Source organism: Anas platyrhynchos, chromosome Z (genome assembly GCF_047663525.1).
Source record: "Anas platyrhynchos isolate ZD024472 breed Pekin duck chromosome Z, IASCAAS_PekinDuck_T2T, whole genome shotgun sequence".
Lineage (NCBI taxonomy): Eukaryota > Metazoa > Chordata > Aves > Anseriformes > Anatidae > Anas > Anas platyrhynchos.
Genome location: NC_092621.1, coordinates 25528022 through 25547909, shown reverse-complemented (window position 1 = coordinate 25547909; position 19888 = coordinate 25528022). Strand labels below are relative to the sequence as shown.

The window sequence follows — 19888 nt, the reverse complement described above, 5'->3', positions numbered from 1 at the left end:
CAGTCTGTGAGCAAGATGTTCCTTTTAGGTAATAACAAGGATGTTTATGCATGATGCACTTTATGCTACCTGCAGCGAGAAGTACATAGCAGATAATTAGTTTGTGTTTAGTCCACATCAAAGATAAAGTACTGGCATCTATTGAAGCAGGTATATCTGAGTTGTCTCTTTTTGTATATGCTATATATCTATAGCTTCCTTTCTTATGCTAGGAGCCTACATCAATGTTAATCCCATTCTGTGTGAATTATAAGCAATTTGAATGCTGTAGCAAAAGGGCAAGATTTTTGTTTCTCCTATGTTAGTTAAATGATAGTCCTGAAAAAAAGGGGAAGTAGAGATTAATTCTGCCCTTAATTAAGATCAGGATGTATGGAGATCAAGTTTCTGAATTATTACTTGGAGGCAAGAAAAGTGATATTTTTCTGACTAGGACTTTGACATGGCTTAAATTATTTCCTCTTACTATGTTGCACTAAAACTTCTTTGACAGCAGAGATCTTTTTGCAGTAACTTTATATGTATCTGTGCTGTGGTGATTTTTTTGGTTCCCTATCTTTAATGATCACAAAACTTTCTATTGTAATGTAACAGCCATTTGCTATTTTTATGGCTAATTGTTAGTTCCTGCTGTCTAGAGCATGTCTAGAAAAAGCAACATACTATTAAGTTGATGCAGTACTCATGAGCACTGCAGAACACAAGTTACACTGTGACCTGCAGAAAAACACGTGAACAACAGGAATGTCTGAAGATGAATTGCTTCAAAAAGTTATAAGGGAGATGGGTACTTGGTTTAATCATAATGACATTCTGGTTTGTGATTCATCTACTGATAAGTACAGTGTAATAATGCATTTATGGTAAGCAAAATATTCTAACAATAAAACTAACGTGAATCATTTACTAATTTCAGGGCATGTAATGCAGTGTTTACAGCATTAGACCATTGTCAGGAAGCCATAGAAATAACCAGTGAAGATCATGTTGTTCAGGTATGGAGAAAAAAAAAAGTTAAACATTTTGTAGAATTTGAAGACAGGAATCCCAAAGAGATCTTTTCTCAGTAGTTTCTCTTCCAATTCTGTATTTTAATTTTGTTGCTGCAGTAATTCTGGATGCTGCATGTTGACACTTGTTGAATTTTTAAGACTTTTCTTTTTGTACCTTTATTTAGATGACCATTTCCAGTGAAGTAATATTACTTATACTAAAACAGCAAATAAATCCATAGCAGCACTAGATAACCTGTTCAGTAAGGGGTTTTTGTGCTTTCTAATAACAGTTTGTATATCCCATTCTGTGTTCAACTCCTCATGTAAATTAAATGTTTCTCCATTTGCATAGTATTTTTATGTGACAAACACCAAACTGTAGGGCTGTGTGGTTATGGCTTTGGATGTATATCCTGAAATACTTAGATAGTTATGTGCAAGTAACTGTATTTTAAAAGTGTGCTCTTCTTGTTTGACAGTATGTTAATCCAGCCTTTGAACGGATGATGGGGTATCACAAGGAAGAGCTCATTGGCAAGGAACTCATTGAAATACCAAAAAGTGTTAAAAACTGTGCAGATCTTTCAGACAGTATCAATACGTTTATTAAAAAAGGAAAGGTGAGTAAAATTAAGCTTGTGCAATTTTGATTTGGATTTCCAGACTGCTTGGTTTTTAATACTCCAGGTTTAAAAACACAAGATACTGTTTTCATGAGCTGCATATATTTGACCAGAATTCTGTTCCTCTGATTCCTAAACTTCTTTGTAAATATTGGGTACTCTCTCACAAGAGAAATATATGAAAAAATTTCACTGTCCTTTGGTAAGCAAATATCTGTTAAAGGTGGTACCATGTACATGTATTACAACATTTAACACTGTTTTAAAAATACAACCATGAAATAATATGTATTTACTACATAAAATTTATGTAATAATAAATGAATATTTGACTGCAAGCTAAGTATTCTTAGACACTGTCTCTGTTATGTGTGTTTGCTTAGGAATGGCAAGGGGTTTATTACACAAACAGAAAATCAGGAGACAGTATTCAGCAGCATGTGAAGATAACGCCTGTGATCGGTCAAGGAGGGTAACTAACTTGTACAGAGCATAGTTACTTTCTGTTTTTTGGGGGTCTTTCTTTCTGCTTTCACTATTGGGGAGTTTGGCATGGACCTCTATGTATTTAGGAGCAGGCTGGTGATAGAACTACTGATTTTAACCAATGCAGAAAGAATAAGCAAAATTAAGAAGGCCATGTTGTTTACTGATGTTTGTCCATTTTGTTGTCTTCCTACACTGGCTAAAAGGACTGTGAATTCATAACAATTGGTAGTGTTGCTCAACTAGGTACCTAAAAAATCATGTTTAGGTTGATGTTACAATACATTTTTTATGAAGTTATTCTACAGTATGCAAACTGTTAACCAGTCAGTTGGAAAGATCATCAGCTAGATGATTCTCTTGTGATCATGCTTGTATGTGCTTGCACTTTTACAGTGTATTGTGTGTACGTTGCCAAATTATACTCCCAGATGTGCAGGTGAATTCCTGCAGCAGCAAAAAAATCATGTATCCTAGGACAAAAACATAGCTGTAACATTGGAATGCTTGTTGCTCAATCAGCCGTTTGGTGTTGGTTTTGGTATCTTGTTTCTTAAAAGCATCAAGAATTCAGCTTTAAAAAAATAGCAGTATGTGATACCATTTGGTGTGGTAACAATAGATTATTTCTGTTGCTAGGAAGATAAGACACTTTGTGTCCCTAAAAAGGCTGCGATGTACTAATGAAAACAACAAGCAGGTAACTGTTTTCCTTCCATGTCTTAATTTTCATCACTTTTACTGATTTTTTTGTTTAAGAAATTAATATAGATCACATCCTCTTTGAAAAACATTCTCATATTATCATTGCATGGTGGATCAAGCAAGAAAATTTTTGCATTTTCTTAGCCTTTTTATGCTGGACTGTTTTCCTTTTGTAGGACTGCTGAGTAGAGAACGCCTTTTATTCACTGGAACTTAGATATGACAGTGGAGTTTGTGATATTGTGGAGCAGCACAGACTATAATGCAAAGGGAGTTCAGGATTTTTTTTCTATAACTGCTCTTGCCAGTCTTATCTGACATACCTAGAGCTGATAATGACCTATGCTCAGCTGTCACAAGGTTTGCAAATGCGTGGTTCTTGAATAAAGTATAAATTGAATAAAGCATTACCTGCAAGTAGGACCTGAGATATCACATACACCACAGAAAGTGTGCTGTGGAGGGGTGTAATCAAGCCATAGTTCAAAACACCCTCAGTGATCCTTGGCTGCATTAGGCAAAGTGTCAGCAGAGGTGATCCCCTCTGTTCAGCACTGGTGAGGCCACCCCTGGAGTTCTGTGTATAGTTCTGGGCCCCCCGGTACAAGAGGGACCTGGGCACACTGCAGAGGGCCACCAAGATGATAAAGGGACTGGAACACCTCTCCTATGAGATAAGGCTAAGAGAGCTGGGACTGTTCAGCCTAGAGGCTCAGGGGAATCTCATCAATGTCTACAAATACCTGAAGGGAAGTCGGTGGTGTCCAGTGACGGGATAAGAGGTAATGGGCAAACTGCTGTAGGTGTCCCTGCCTGAGCAGGGGGTTGGACCAGGTGATCTCCAGAGGTCTCCTCCAACCTTAGCCATTCAGTGATTCTGTCACCCCAGTGTCTGCAGTCCAGGTACATATCCACCCAAGCAGGTTCTGAAATAAATCTGGTGGCATGAGAAGCCATTCAATGTGATCTACTCCTAGTTCACTCCATCTGAAAGTGGCTCTGAAGCAAATGGTTATATTTCATGTTTTGCCTCAAAAATACTGTAGTACATGGCTTGAAGGAATTCTGGGCTTCTCTGAGCTGAGGAATGAAATCTGTCTATGGTCTGTAGAAGTAAGAGGTAGAAAGCAGTATGAGGTCAGAGCATGAAGAGTAGCTGGCAGCATTTTGTGGAGTGAAGATGTACTTGTGAAACATTTCCTATCATTTCCATTTTCTTTAAAACATTTTTTTTTTAGGGATGGAGTTATGAATCTTGTTTTGTCTAGAATTTAAATGTGCTTTTATCTTTCATGGGGGTAAAGACATTTGTGCATAAAAGTATGTGGAAAGTCACTATAATTCCTAATTGTCCTTTTTTCAGTATAGCAAACCTATAATACATTATTGTAATACATTATTGGAAAACTACTTTTGGAAAAAGTTAACGGGTAGTATTCTGTTAGTTGAAACCATGTCCTTGGCACTGTTTTTTGTGCGGGCAGGTAGTATCAAGTCAACTCTGAAATCTTAGCTTCTGGAAGAACTGAAGCTTTACCACTTAAAGACAAAGCTTGAAATGTTTTAATCTTACTTCATATTTTGATCAAAACATACATTTTAGTATTGGCAACAAGGTATCGTTTACAGTAGCAGGATTTCAAAAGTGCTCAGCCTGGAGTGCAGGAGATTTTTGTAAAAGAAGTAGTGTCAATGTTACATGTATTTCTTTTTTTAAAGTCATTAATAAAACCACATAGTTCATATTGTTTCATTTACAGCTGCTTTGACATTGATTTGGGATTGAGATAACATTTGATGTTTTGTCTGTAACATATACACAGCTGAAAGACTGGTGCAGGACAGTGTAAATGTCATACTGTTTATACAAGATCATCAGTACAAAACAATTGCAGATTTTCAGTCATCTAGGAAAAGCACCAATAGGAATATAGATAAAAGTGCTTTTGTTTTCTATTTTTAATCTCCCGGTACTTTGGATTGCTTAAGCCAGTAAGCTTAAGACCAAAATTATAGGAACATGTGTCAAAGGCCACATTCACACTCTTCATACTGTTGCACTGTTGGAAAGCACCATCAATAAATGCTTTTTAGTATTGAATCATGAGCATTTATTAGGAAATAAGGCCTGAATCCAATGGGTGTGGGCAGCCTTAGAGTTCTGGTGAGCCCAGGTTGAATGAACTCTGAAGGGTTCTGAACAGAAGTAGAGATCTGCTACAAAGACTAAAGATCACAACCTAACAGAATATATGGTCTGTGAAGATTTAAGGTCCTTAACAACAACAAAAAAAAAAAAAAAAAAAAAAACCAACTGTGGCCAACAAAACTAAGTTTTTGCTTTTCTCTTCCATGGCGGAAGTCTCTCCTGCGTGTAGCAAGTACAGTATCAGGTGTTTCAGCATTGAACGACAGTGTCTTGAGGCTTTGGTTTGGTTTCTTACTCATTTTATATGGGTGGTATTGGTGACATATAAGAATATCTATACAATATTCATAAGACTCTGTATGATTATTTTTGTATAGTTACTGGTATGATGGTATTAGTTGTGATCAGCATGTGGACACTGCAGGTTACACCATCTGGTGGCAAAGAGAAGTTCAATCAAAGAGAAAACATTGTGTAGCTGCCAAGCTCAACCTGAACTTTGCAGAAAAGCTTCATTTTCTGTAGCAGTTAATAGAACAGACTGAATGTCTGTTAAAGCTTGATTAAAATTAAAATGAAATTTATCGTTGAATTAGTGACAAAATAGTGTTAATAAAATGGTTCCTGGGGTTTTACATTAGCTATTGAATTTCATTCAGTTAGTTTTGTGGTAGCCTCTATATTTCTAATTCTCAGTAAACTGCAGTATTTTAAGACACAGTACTGTTGACACATCCTGTTGAAAAGTAGGGAAAAGAGGGCAAATGTCTCACTGTGTTGACTTTCTGCATTTGTGCAATTGAAATAAATGTTTTTAGAGACTGAAGAATTAAACAGTTAATAGCACTCTGTCTGCATCTAGAGAGTTGAGGTAAGGACCATTATTTGAGCATTTGCTGAGATGTAGTCATTTTCCCTGTTCCTAATGCATTGAGGATGTGCTGTCCTTGGGTTAAATGAGACTTTATCGAAGAATAATACAGAACAGTCCCAGAAGTAGTCAAGCCCATCACAGACACTCCTGTTTTTTGGTTTTGGAGCTAGTAATCTCTTTCTTCCATTCATTTAGACCTTTCTGAAGTCATCTTCATGTTCTGCTGTAAGGCAGTCCCTTTCTTTCATCTTCTGTTTTGTATCAGTACATTCCTGAAAAATAAATTTACCTCTCCCTTGACAATACAGCAGCTGGGTGAGATGATCATGTGCCTTCAGGCACTGTAGATTGCTTAGGGTGCGACAGGACGCTGCTTGATTTTTCCACGTGGTAGGGCTTGAATAAACCAAATAGTTCAGGCTTGACTTGGCATCTCTTCAGGAGACAGGCCACCTACAAACGATGAGACTTCAGCATTTCAGCCACAGCTTCTGGTAGTTGAAAGCCTACTGGAAATACCAGAATATCCTGAGCTATTGCATCTTGCTGAGCCATCTTGTCCTATCCAGATAGTGGTGTCAGTGCTCTTCATGAAGTTTTAACCTTTTGGCTCTCTGTGGTGTGATCCCATGCACAGGTGGGGGCACAGACTCTTTGTGTTGATGCACTGAAATAAGCCTGTCTGCAGGTAAAGTTGAGGACTAAATGCATGGAAAGAGTAGCAAGGGGGAAGAGGAGGCAGTAAGACTGCAAAACCTGTAACCCAGAAGGAGTTGAGGGTGATGTTTGTCATCCTGAAAGCAGTACTTGCTCTGCTCCAGGAACATTTGTTCATCCCCCACAGCCCACTCATGGTCATACTGTGCAATTTCCTAAGTAAAATATCATCAGGAGTTTGAGTGATTGAATTCCAGTGTCAGTTATTTCTTTTAGAAAGCTGGCATAGGTTCACAAGTCAGCATGATGGTGTTATATATTGAATTCTGTATGTCTGCGGTCTTTATTGCCAAGAGATCTGAAGATTAAATGAGGCTTCAGTTCTAAAATAAATCATTTGTTGCATTTAATCACACTTTAAATAGAAAGTGTTTTGTTATAAAACTCCTTTTGTTTTTGTTGTTTTTTATCATTTTGTTATACCTCTAGCCATGGGGACATCTTAAGCAGTTGAGCAAAAGACCACCGCATTTCTTAACACTTTTTGTTAACACTTAATACTTCTTATTTTGCAAAATAAATCTGGAAAGACCTTTTTTGTGACAAATACAGTGTTTGCAAGGTGTTTTTTTTCTCCATCATTTTTTTCCTCCACTTCAATTTGTATCCAGCTTTTGCTGAGGATTTTTAAAACTTATTCTCTCAAAAGTACCTTCTGGGGAACATTAGCCCATATGGCAGTCATATGCTTGGTAAATCCCAGAATCCATTTCCGAATACTTGCATCCTAGAACTTTCCTCTGCACTAAAAAAAAAAATAAAATAGGTTTTTCTTCAGATCAACGGTAATTCTTTATGTAAGAATAAAAGGAAAACAAACTAACTATGTATTTAGTTATAGGGTGGTAAAATCTGCTATGATTCAAATTTTGATCCAAATTTCTGTTTCACTTCATCAGTGTAATTATAAGTGGCTTGAACTCAATATTCAGACACTGTATACAGGCTGAAAAACATCCTTACATTACTATATATAGTTTCATAGTTAAAAGTGTAGACATGTTCTTTGGCATTACTGACAGACTCTCTAAGGCATATCAGAGTATTAGAGATTACAGTATAATCAGAAACCACTGTAAAGAAATTTTCATGGATTTCTGTGCCAGATTTATTACATACAAAAATCAACTATATTTATGCACAGAAAATAATACATCTGAAACTGTAGTAATTTTTTGTACAGAGGAGATCTATGAATGTGAATTGACTTTCATGTGACTATTTGCGTGTGCTGAAGCCTGGCTAATGATTAATTCTGCCTTTATGAATTGAGACCTGGAAGGATAGAGTCCAGTGTTTGCATGTATGTAAATTTATAATGGAGGTGTTTTTTTCTCTTCTTAAGAGCATACCAGTTCAAGATAAACCATGTAACTGCTCTCATAACTTATCCTACATCTCTCTTTCAGGTCATGGCTACAGAAGGAGTAAGAGAGTATTCGTGGATTTATTTATTTATTTATTTTATTGGTGTACTTAGAGGAATGTGCCAAGGTTTTCTTACAGCTGGGGAGCAGAGGTGGATATCCAAGGACTAAATGCAGATCCAGTTTGGGACCAGAATGAGCAGTTCAGATGAGTTGTATCAGTTCACAGAATCACAGAATGGTTTGGGTTGGAAGGGATCTTAAAGACCATTGAATTTGAACCCCCTACCATGGGCAGGGACACCTCCCATGCAGGGACTAGGCTGATCCAAGCCCCATCCAACCTGGCCTTGAACACTTCCTAGGATGGGGCATTCACAGCTTCTCTGGGCAACCTGTGCCAGTACCTCACCAATCCCTGAGTAAAGAATTTCTTCCTTATATCTAACCTAAACCTACCCTCTTTTAGTTTAAAGCCATTCCCCCTTGTCCTATCTCTACACTCCCTGACAAAGAATCCACCCCCCAGCTTTCCTGTAGCCCCCTTTAGGTACTGGAAGGCTGCTCTAAGGTCTCCCCAGAGTCTTCTCATCCCCAGGCTCAACAGCCTCAACTCCCTCAGCCTGTCCTTACATGAGACGTGTTCCAGCCCCTTGATCATCCTCGTGGCCCTGATCTGTACTCATTCTAGTATGTTCATATCCTTCCTGTGGGGGGGGACCCAGAGGTGAACGCAGGGCTCCAGGTGGGGTCTCAGAAGAGCAGAGCAGAGGGGCAGAATCACCTCCCTCACCCTGCTGGCTATGCTGCTTCTGGTGCAGCGCAGGGTACGGTTGGCTTTCAGGGCTGTGAGCACACATGGCCGGCTCATGTTGAGCTTCTCATCAACCAACATCCCCAGGTCCTCATCAGGGCTGCTCCTCATCAGCCCCAACTCCTCAGGGCTGCTCTCCATCCATTCTCCACCCACCTGTATTTCACCATGTTCACCATATATGACAAGCTTCCACAACCTTACTCTACTGAGACTTACTTCTCTGAGAATTCCTGCTTGATTTTAAGAGAGGTGTTTAAGCTTTTGAAATGAGTTTTCTGAGGGAGAGTGGTCTCTTGTACTGCTTTGAACAACATTTATATGGAACATTAGTGCATAATTTCCCTTTCCTTTCTTTAATTCTTATTCGATACAGTAAACCACTCCTGAATTCTGTTTGCTTTTCCTTTCCATTCACTTCTCTTTCTTTTTCACCCTCTTTATCTCCTGTCCCCAACAGCAAAAAGGAAAACAAGATGGAAGGGGTTCAAGATTGATGGAAAAAAGAATTTGTATGATTTCTTTTCTATCTTTCGTAAATAATGCCTGTAGCAACTCTACAGCATACTGTGTCTCATATGGACACAAAGACTGCAAAAGTGCAATCTTGCTTTTCTTTGCTTTTAACTCACTTGTTGCAACCACAGTTTTGCAATCTAGTGCTTTGCTAGAGGCAGACAGGCAATGGATTTGGTCAAAGGAATGATCCACCATAGGTTAGGTGACTGTACTGAATTCCAAAATGTGATGTGTAATGTAAAACCTGCAAGTGCAGTACTGCACTGTGCTTATTCACCTGAACTAGATGATAAATATACTTTCTCTAGTGACTACAGTAAAAAATGAAATAAGAGTGATGTGTTGTTTTTAGTCCTTTTCAGTGTCTTTATTAGCTCTAAGTAAGTAAGTCCTGTACTTTTAGAGAGAAGATTTGGGGAACCAAAAGTTCTGTTCAGTTTTTCTATTGACAGCAAAATACTTTATTGTAATCACAAAACAAAGGAATGGGGTAAAGTGATCAGTGTGTAATAAACTATAATGTATTGGGCAGACTGTGCTTTGGTTTCTGAGCAAGATGGAAAAGCAAAGAAGCATTTAATCTCCTGTTGTATTACCAAGCAATAGGTGTAAACTTTAAGATGATGGAAAAGTCCTACTTAAATTTTAGGAAAGACTAAAGTATCTATCAAAATGTTCAGGTGTTTCAGAAGCACAAGATAATAAGATTTTATATTTAACTTCTTCATTCATGGGTGTGATTAAAATTTACTTAGAAACAAAGATCTGATGAATAAGACCTGTCTGCCCCTTAGTGGCTGGAGTGTTGCTTTTGTAACTGCCCAGTGTATCACTATTTCACGAAAGAGTGTGTGCAAACTTAGCTTAGAGAGAACCAAGGAAATGGTGTTAAAAATACTTGCAGAGTGCAAAAATGAGTAACATCTTAGGATTATTTTTTTTTCTTTTTGCATTTATGCATGGAATCATGTGCAATTTGTACTTAAAACTTTATCTAAAATGGTACATCAGTTCTCTTACAGACATGGGTATTAAACAGCAACATGCTGATAGTATTTAAAAGCACTATTGTTTCTGTGATTTCCTGCATTGAATGTCTGTTTACTTTCATATTATTTCTCCATGTCTAGTTACACCCAAAGAAGAGTCTTTGAGATTCTTTTTTAATAACTGAACAGAAAATGTTGGTTAAGGACAGTGTTGAATGTAGCCCTTTTTTTAAATCTTTTTGTGTTCTTTTCCCTTACAAACATGTTTTACTCTTGGTGCATCTTCAGCTCTGCAAGAGTCACCACGATAAGAAGTGTACAGGAGACAATTCTCAGCCAGGTTAGACTACTATCATTTACCTTTATACACTTGAATGTTTGAAGTTGTGACTAGGTTCTTTGCTGGTATGATATGTTGTCTCTACCCTCTGTTGAGTCTGTGATCAGAGAAGATGGACAGTGACTGATGCCAGCTGCTCAAATGTTGTACAATGATTCAGGCTTGTAGCAGGCAACAATAATTTGATCTACTGTAGAGATCTCTTGCATTAAGATGCACTGCTCTTCATTGTATTAAAATACCATGTCTGAACTGAAAGCTGATGTGTCTTGTCACTCCTTACTGTTTGAAATAAATGTGGAACTGTGCTGATTTATGCCAGCAGATCTGCCGAAGTGTTTCAAAGTTTAGGACCTGCCAGCAGGAGCTGTTAGTTTTGGCCCAGCACGAAGCTAAGTATGTCTGTAGCGCCCAGGCTACAAGTAGTCATAGACAGTCAGCATTGAGCGTGATGGTGGTGTTGTGAGGTGTCTGCACGACCCTTGCTCTTTGTCTCAGGCAGCTTTGCTTGCTTGCAGACAGCACATTTAAGATCTTGATCGAAAGCTACCTGCAGAAGTTACTAAAGATAACGTTGGGAAGGAACGTAAGGGGATAATTACATCTTCCAGTGCTGTTTGGAGTAACGGTCTTCCCTGAAGAAAGAGACACTAAAGGCCAATTTAAAATTTGTAATGGTCTTCTATTGATCTGACCTAGATGCAGCGCTGCTGTCTCATTCTGAAAGAGCATGTTCTTTCAGTCTGTTACCTTTTAGCACCCAAGATCCTTCCCACAATAAAATACTGGGCAACGTTGCTGTGCATTGTCAATCATCTTCTGATTTTCACATACTAAGGGTGTGGGATGTGACTGCTTGACATCCCTTGCTTTTGAAGTAGCATAAGAGTAAGAAGAAGCATTGGAGAACTTTGTGGTGCAGAACAATAACCACCAGAGAGGGTGGGAGTGGGGAGAAGAGACAATGTTTGCAACTTACTACCCTCATTGCCAGTGTTGCCATTAGAACTGATCCATGGTGTGTTAAACTGCTCCTGTGTCTTTGTAATAAATGCATTTCTTCCTTCCCACTGTTTCTTTTCTGGCAGTGGAGTCCCCTGAAAGGGGAAGGAGAGAATGCCTGTGAATTAAGTTGCAGAACACTTGTTACTAGTTAACACGTTGTTATTAGTGTACTAAGGTGCTTTACAAGTTGTGGTGAGGCATTTAGATTTGCTCATTATTGTGAGGGATTTCAGCAGGAGTGGGAAGCCACATCACATGAAGTGAGGTTGATGATTTCAGAGCAGGCAACCTTTAAGTCACACCTATGTGATGCTGGTTATCCTTCTCTGGTGTCCATGGTTATGCTTCAAGAATAGATTCGTAGAACCAGTTTGTGATGAGGGTAGAAAAATAGCCCATGTATATTGTTCTGTTTGTGACGTGGTTTGTAACAAATCTGGAATGGGAAACACTCCACTCATCCAGTGAAGGGTAAATATTGATTTAACTATTTCCAGCAGAAACTAGTGTGATGTAGAGTTGTAGGGTTTTTGTGCCTGTGACTCTCTAGGTGGCACTAGCAAAGTTTGAAACTGGCTAGGCTGGAAGTTTAGGAAGTAACAGAAGGAGAGTTATCCTGTCTGCTACTGCCACTTGCAGCTATGTTAGTGTGTAAATGTTTTCTCTCACTCAAGTGCTTTATGTTAAACTTCTGCAAAAGTTAATGCAGAAAAGAGGTTTAAAAGAGGAGTCCTACTAAATAAATTAATAAAATAATTTATCATGCCTTATTGATGCCCAAGTGTCATTTATCAACATGGAAGAAAGCCTTCAGTTTCTGCAGTATGACGTAACAAAATTTAAAAAATCCAAACTTCCTTGTAAATGTGTAGTAAATAATTCTTAAGACAGAAACTTCATTCCAGTCATTTTAAGAATAATCTATTTTTAATTCTGGAAGACTGTATACTAACATTTTGTTGTGTTACAGACAGATTGTCTTGAAAAAGGTTATGTGAGTTGGTCCTAATGTTAAGAATATCAGTTTTACAATATTTCTGATTCTTCACGCAGTGGTTATCTCCCTTTGAAAGCTTTCAGTGATCTCTGACTTTTGAGAGCCGTATTGTGTACTCTATGAGTAGACACTGTGGAGATTTTCACAAAGAGGTGCATAGATACAGGGTTGTTTTTTTTGAAGCATAAGGGACAGTGCAGACCATAATGTTTTGGAGAAAAACAGATTTTTACTGATTTTTTTTTTTGTTGTTTAATCAAGGCACTGTCCAGACATTTATATGAGTTGGTTTCATCTCCCTTTTGCATTTGTCTGGATATTATGATTTCACTTGGTTTTAGTAAATGGAAGTTTCAAGAATGACAGCTCTGTGTGTGTTTATTTTTCACAGCAACTGAATGGATTGGTTCTCAGTATGTTGGATTTTTCTTAAACAGTGTACAAATAATTATTGAAATTAAAAGAAAAAGTTGTCTGAGCATGAAGAGGGAAGATTAAACCTCATGCTGGCTTTGTAAGAGTGTTGACTGAGATGGGATTTCTCCTCCTTAGCTAAGTTTCTAAGCAGCTGAACTGACCTTGTTCAGTGGTCAGTGGAGAGCAGAGGGAACTTGCTGCAGGGGTCCAACCTGCCTGCCTTAGGCATCGCTCCTAAAGCAGAATGACCCATTCTGCCCCTCTCTATCCCCACTAATGGGAAGGGATCTTTGTCGGCTCCCTTAGGCAAACACAAGCTGAAAGCCTGCTGCTTTTAGGCAGCTAAAGCTAGGTGAAGCAAGTTCCCTGTTCCGTAAATTGTCTTGCCTTTCTTCCAAAATAGCTTCCCAAGTGACCTTAGGCAAGTTGCTGTAACTTGATGTACTCTGAATTTATATCACAGTCCCTTATTCTGACACATAGAGATTACAATATTTCCCTCCACTTACACGGTATCGTGGAGATTATTTTATTAATTTATTATTAATTTATTATTTTATGGAGAAGACTCTGTAGAAACATTTATTACTGACACATTTTTAAAGCTTTTGTTTTATATTTACAGAATCCCATTCCTTCAAATGCAAGAACAGAAGGAAAGATTCGGTTGATGTTAAGTCAATAACTTCTCAAAGTAGTGATGGTAAGAAAGTAGAAAACTGTCAAGAATAAGGTTAGAAATAAAGAACAGACCACAGGCAATGAAAGCAGAGAGTGAAAGAGGAAGCAGACAGGTTCACAGGTGATTAAATAGAGATTTCTTCAGTGTGTTATAACTTCTTTAAAATTTCTTAATTCTGAATTGCAAAGCAGTGCCCCAACAGGAGCATCCATGTAGCTGTGTGATGCATGGCAGAGCTTGGTGTCTTCACGGGGAGGAGCAGTGGCTCTGCCACAGGATGGAGGGCAAACTGTTAAAGGCGTGTGTGATGAAGCATCAGGCCCTCCACTAGCAGAAAGCTGCAGCTTCTGCTCCCTAACCAGTATTTTGGCTTCGTTAGTTTGGGACATGATGGGATTTGTTGCTGTTGGTTACTTGAGAGCAGTATTTCTGCGCCTAGTCCTGCCTGTGACTGCCTGCCAGGCCTGGGATGGCGGTGGCAGAGATTTCTTTCTGCCACAGTAAGCAGTGAGAAGCACAAGTTACAGGGTGCAGTAACGTGTTTCGTCAGAGCAGCTGCTCTGCTGAGATGAGAGGAGCACGTACAGTCACAGCAGAAGCCGTCTGACAGTAATACATTGGCAAGCAAGAGGGCAGGGGGAGGTGCTGGGCATGAAGTTAGTACGGCTTAAGTATACAGCAAATGGACAGTAGCAGTGAGAGGTGGCTGCAAAGCAGATACACAGCGCTGCAAGAAAATAATCGGTAAAGCAAGAATTTGCAGGAGGGGAGGTACAGGAGAAATGGGAGTCAAGGTTGGGGTCTGTCATGCTGTTCCCTAATGACAGCCTTTGGCGCTCAGTAAAGAGTGTCAGATGATTCACGCTCTGCAGCATGTAATCAGTGCTCTCTTTAATGACAGCTCCAAGCTTACAGACCCGACGGTACTCCTCAATGGCAAGGATCCACTCAATGACAATAGAAGCTCCTATCACAAAGGTGAGCCCTGAGCCTTTTGCACAGACTCAGGATTTGTTGTTGCGCTTTTAGGGAAAAACATAGCTTGTGGCAGTACAGCCAGGGGTTTACTTTCTATTTAACAGAATATTTTAAATCAGACTTTTTTCATAAAACTTTATGCATCTCATAATCTCATTCCAAGTCCTAGTCATGAAGAAAAAGGTAAAAAGGGGAAAAGGGTGTCCTTGCTTGTGGCAGGAAGAGGACCCTGCTTTGTTGGTCTGTGCATGTATTTCCAGTCTCACCTTGGCTCTTGACATTGGTATTTATGAGATAGCATGCAGAAGAGGTAACATCTACATCACATTTTGTCTCTTGCTTTCCTGTTTCACTGTCTGTGTTACACATATACTGCTATCACAAACCAGCTGCATAATCAGTTGTACCACAAACCATGGTGTCCGCCAACTCCCATCCTCAAACCATTTTCTCTTCTCTCCCCATCTTCTCATCATCAAGCTCTTCACTTCCCAGCACTATCTGCCCATTACAGCAGCTGACTCCTTTCCTTTTCCTTCTCCCCAAGAACAGCCTGTAGTGCCCCTGCAGCAGCTTGTGGATAAAGCAAGGGCTTTAGCCTTCTCAGTCCTGGCAGTGCCAGGAGTAGTCCTTAGTGCTGCCTTAGTGTCATTGCTGCTTTCCCGGATTGCAGCTGAAACGCATTGTGGAAGGCAAAGAAAAGCCATCCTCTTCTCCCTCAGCCACAGCCCAGCTGTTGCTGCTCTCTGCCCTTTTTTTTTTTTTTTTTGTATTTAGAAAATGAATTACACAGGATTTGGGGAAATTACACAGGATTTGGTACATGGGAAGTAACATAATCTAGCCAATAGCGTTTTGTAGCAAGAAAACAAAAATGTGGTATTCACTCTACCTTGCCTGCCTCCCTACACTGCTTTCAGGTTATTAACATAATTAATGCTGCCCAAGAAAACAGCCCCATCACAGTAGCAGAGGCCTTGGACAGAGTTCTGGAAATCTTGCGGACAACAGAACTTTACTCCCCCCAGCTAGGTACCAAAGATGAAGATCCTCACACAAGTGATCTTGTTGGAGGTCTGATGACTGTGAGTAAAATTAGTAGAGATGAAATTACTGTTACCAGTGTCCTGCATCACAGCTCAGTGCTCTGCTGAGCTAAAATTTCACAAGGAATGGGAAGGGGAATTGTAATTCATCATTGTTTCACTTAAGTGTTTGGCATCTCTACCATCAGTAAGCACTGAGATGTTGTAAGATATGGCTATGTCTCAGTCCATTGGATGCATTCATCCTCATATATAAGTGAATGTGGTCACCACTAGAAACTATATCATCCAATCTGCTTTGTCTCAAGGAGGTACTTTTTAGAAACCCTAGAAACTTAGATGGAATTAGAGGGATTGCTCTACAGCTACTCTACCTGACAACTAGATGACAATAGCAAGAGTAAGTTTTACTTACTCTTGGGTTTATTGGGTTTTATTGGGTTATGACTTCGGTCCCATAATGGTAGCAAAACTGTCTGCCAGAGACAGATTACCCAGATTTCATCATGGATTACCTCATTTTTTTAACAAACAGTGAGCTAATTCTTGTCAAAATAATGTAAAGGAAGTGAAAGATAGATGATGGTGGTTAATGTGAATGATGAAATGGTGCAGGTACCAACAAAAGTGTCAGGGAGGTCAGAACACTGTATGGTTAGTAATATCCTTTCTGGAGATCTCATACTAGTGTCCTGTGAAACCTTTCGCATCTGTTTTGAAATACTTTAAAATATGGATGGTGTTTATGGTGCTACAGTAGGAGCAGTACTTTCAGTATCCAGGAATAGGACCTACAGAGAAACTGTAGGTAATTCTTTTACAAATGATGCACAGGTGCTGTTTTTGCCTAAAGCTTATAATAGACTTGTTTATTTCAGGATGGCTTGAGAAGACTGTCAGGAAATGAGTATGTGTTTTCTAAGAGTAAGCCACCGTTTTAAAATTTTCTTTGCATGTGTTATTTCATTTGTAGATGCTAGTGACATAGAACTTCATGCTAATTTGCAGTGAAATGTTTGTCTTTGGAAATAGTCATCTAAGTGACTGGAGAATAAGTGCTGTACTGCCTCAATTTTGGACCTGAAGCAGATCCAAATAATTAAAGTAATGCATTTCAAAAGGTAGAAAATCAGACCAGAAAATAATTAAATTGTCGTTCAAAGAGATGTTCACTGATCTTTCTGGTTTATTTCCAAACCATTGGTAGTCATATAATATTACAGGCTTTTACAGACTTTTTCATGTAAGTGAAAGAATTGTTTTTCTTTAAAAGAGTTGTCTTCTAAACTGAATTCTGCATGTTAAAAAAAAAAAAAAATCCATAAATGTTGTAATTGCCAAATTCCATTTCAACAGATATGAACCTGAGCCATAGTCACCTTTCAGTGCCAAACACTATCAGTGATGTTCCACCATGTATTGCACAGCTCCTGGATAATGAGGAAAGCTGGGACTTCAATATTTTTGAACTGGAAGCTGTTACAAATAAAAGGTACCTGACTCCTTTTCCTGGGTGCTGGTAAAAGTGTTGCTGAGGCTCTGTAGCTGAAAGTGCTCTGTTCTGGAAAAAGTAAAGAAAGACACTGAAAGTCTGTGAGAGCTGCCTTCCTGGCTTTTGTTGTGTGCTCACTTCTATGCCTTGATAGCCCACGTAGAAAGAAGCCAGGCACACACCAGGGTCAAGATGCATGTGCAGGCCATGGAGAACCCTGTGCAGTCTGTTCTCTTCCCTGACAGCATCTCCAGCCCTCCAAGATTGCTTCCTGTTCAATTTCTACCTTGTTTGACTCCTATCTGCTCTACTCAGGTCACACTGTTTGGCACAGTCCACTGTTGTTACATTCTGTACGTCCCAATGATGCCCTTTTTCTTAGTGCTGCACAAGTGGTCAGGCTGGAAAAAACAAACCTCTTCCCTCCATCACCTCAATCACCCTGTGATTTTGTAAGCTGTGAGGCAACTGTGGCTTTTGATTATAGCAGTAAAAATCTGGGATGAAGGCTGAACCAGCAACAGGATCAAGGGCCTGAGATTTTGAAAGATTTAATGAAAGAAGGCATCAGGAGATTTGATGTCATGCAGCCCACAAAAATAAACATGTTATTCAGAGAGAAAAGTGATTTTCATTCCAAGATGCAAGTGAGTGGGAAGACTACTGATTCTCTTGTACTCTGTTTAAAGAAAGTAGCCATTGTCTGAATTTGCATTTGCCTGTTTTTAATTTGCAGATGTTGGCTTTACTGTGTCACACACTGGCTCATCGCTCCCCTGCTCAGCATTAATTCACTAGACCTCAAATTCCCTCCCCATCTGGGAGATGGCTGCTGGTACAGGGGGGTCAGGCAGAAGGCTGAGTTGGTTGCAGCAGCACGGTTACCAGCCTCTGCCATCACTGTCCATGGTCCCCAGGGACATCCTGTCATTCGTATCTGCACTGCTCTCTGATCTCGAGCGTCTTCCCCTGCTTCCAGGATCTTTCCTCCAGCCAGATTCTTCACCCACTTCTTTCCAGAACCCCCTTCTTCTTTCCGAGACCAATGCTATTTTTGGGGAACCACAGTCTTTCAATTCAGAAATGATGCCTTTGGGGAACCACAGTCTTTCATCACTAGCTCTTTTTTTCAGCTGCTGTTTTTCCCAGTTTACATAACCTATATGTGGAAGCACAGCCTCCTAACTGGTGGCTTTGTCTCGTGCCTCTTCATTAGCTGAAGGATTCAGGACATGACACTTCTGTTTAGTCCATCCCACATAACTTGAAGCTAGAAAGTGTGAGGCTTTTGGTATTGTGGTTTTTTGGAAAAAGACTGGCAGGCTCCTGTCTATTCTAGAAAGTGCTCCAGTCCTCCTAAAGTCCTCCTAAGCTGGAGCAGGTTATGTGAACTAGTGACCTGATGCTAACACCTTCCCCAAGAAGCATTGACATGCTTTGCGTATTGCCAGCTCCAAATATTCAGGAAGTAGGAATCTGTATGCCAGAAGTCCTAAGATAATTTGAACCCGTAAATGTTTGGCACTTTGTCATGTGTGCCTTGGTCGCCTTTAAGATGTGCCTGTGTAGTGTTCAAAGTGTGCTGTTTCTCCTCAAAAGAAAAGATATTTTTGAACCGTTGACAGATAATCAAAGCTCAAAAGAACCGTGCTTTTAAGCTTTTTTTTTTTATATATTATTTGTGGCTTCTTGAAGGCTAAGATAAAATTATAGGAATTGGTGAAGCTATAATGGAACTGTGCCATTTCTGCAAAATGTATTAAGTCTGAAAGGATGGTAAAAGTAGTAATTTGTAACCTTGACTATTTAGAGACTATGGAGTCTGGCCAGGCTATTTAGAGATTATAGATGTGCGATAAAAATGTTTAATATTCCTCCCACACTTTATTTCTAAGGTCTTGTTGGTTTCTTTGAAGAAAACATCATTCTTTAAAACTGTAGAAGTTCCTCTTTCGCAGCAGTGCTATTTTCTAACATTGTTTTCTAGGCCATTAGTCTATTTGGGCTTGAAAGTTTTTGGCCGGTTTGGGGTCTCTGAGTTTTTAAACTGCTCGGAAGCAACACTGCGAGCGTGGCTGCAGGTGATTGAAGCCAACTACCACTCCTCCAACTCCTACCACAACTCCACGCACGCAGCCGATGTCCTGCATGCTACCGCCTTCTTTCTGGGGAAGGAGAGAGTGAAGGTAAAGCTGTCACCTGGGAGCTCTCTGGGCTGGGATTTTGGTGTGTTTGCTCAGGTGTCACTCTGGAGTGCTATTTCGTATGTGTCATCCAGCACCGTGTTTGCTTAAATAATGGCCCTGGCTTCATCAAGTTGCTCTGGCCTTGAGGTCTTTTCCTGTCATGCCTGCAGCCCACACAGTTTCTCTGAAGTAAGGGATTTGCACTTGTAGCTAGCAGCAATAGGGGAAAAAAATCTTTTCTATCTGTTGGTAATTGACTGTTAGTTCTTTGTAAGCTTTGCAACACAGACAAGGTCTGAAGAGTGGAGTCAGAGCAGAGTCATTCAGAAAAATGCACCAAGTGGAAGAACACCTACAAGAGGACCTAAAGCAAAGACATTGCCTAGCTGACAGCACAATAAAAAGCTTCATTAATGAAGCAGGGTTTGGGTGAGGTTGGGAAGGGGTTTTGTACTAGGTTATCCACGTGCACAGTGAGTGGAAAATGATCACAAGGAGGTAGGGTCC

The 19888-nt window shown here is 39.6% G+C and overlaps 1 protein-coding gene across 10 annotated transcripts in view; it reads left to right on the top strand.

Annotated features, from left to right (window-relative positions):
• Positions 1-19888, top strand: part of PDE8B (phosphodiesterase 8B) — a 95483-nt gene that overhangs the window by 67133 nt on the left and 8462 nt on the right. For 8 of the 10 annotated variants that reach the window (XM_038170603.2, XM_072030902.1, XM_038170607.2 and 5 more), the window contains 11 exons: positions 917-995; positions 1475-1615; positions 2002-2090; positions 2744-2804; positions 10527-10578; positions 13623-13700; positions 14581-14657; positions 15578-15742; positions 16582-16627; positions 17060-17195; positions 19183-19381. In XM_038170603.2, the coding sequence (XP_038026531.2) occupies positions 917-995; positions 1475-1615; positions 2002-2090; positions 2744-2804; positions 10527-10578; positions 13623-13700; positions 14581-14657; positions 15578-15742; positions 16582-16627; positions 17060-17195; positions 19183-19381 (1123 nt within the window). The remainder of the gene's footprint in view (positions 1-916; positions 996-1474; positions 1616-2001; positions 2091-2743; positions 2805-10526; positions 10579-13622; positions 13701-14580; positions 14658-15577; positions 15743-16581; positions 16628-17059; positions 17196-19182; positions 19382-19888) is intronic. The other 2 variants (XM_072030903.1, XM_072030904.1) reach the window with 2 other exon arrangements.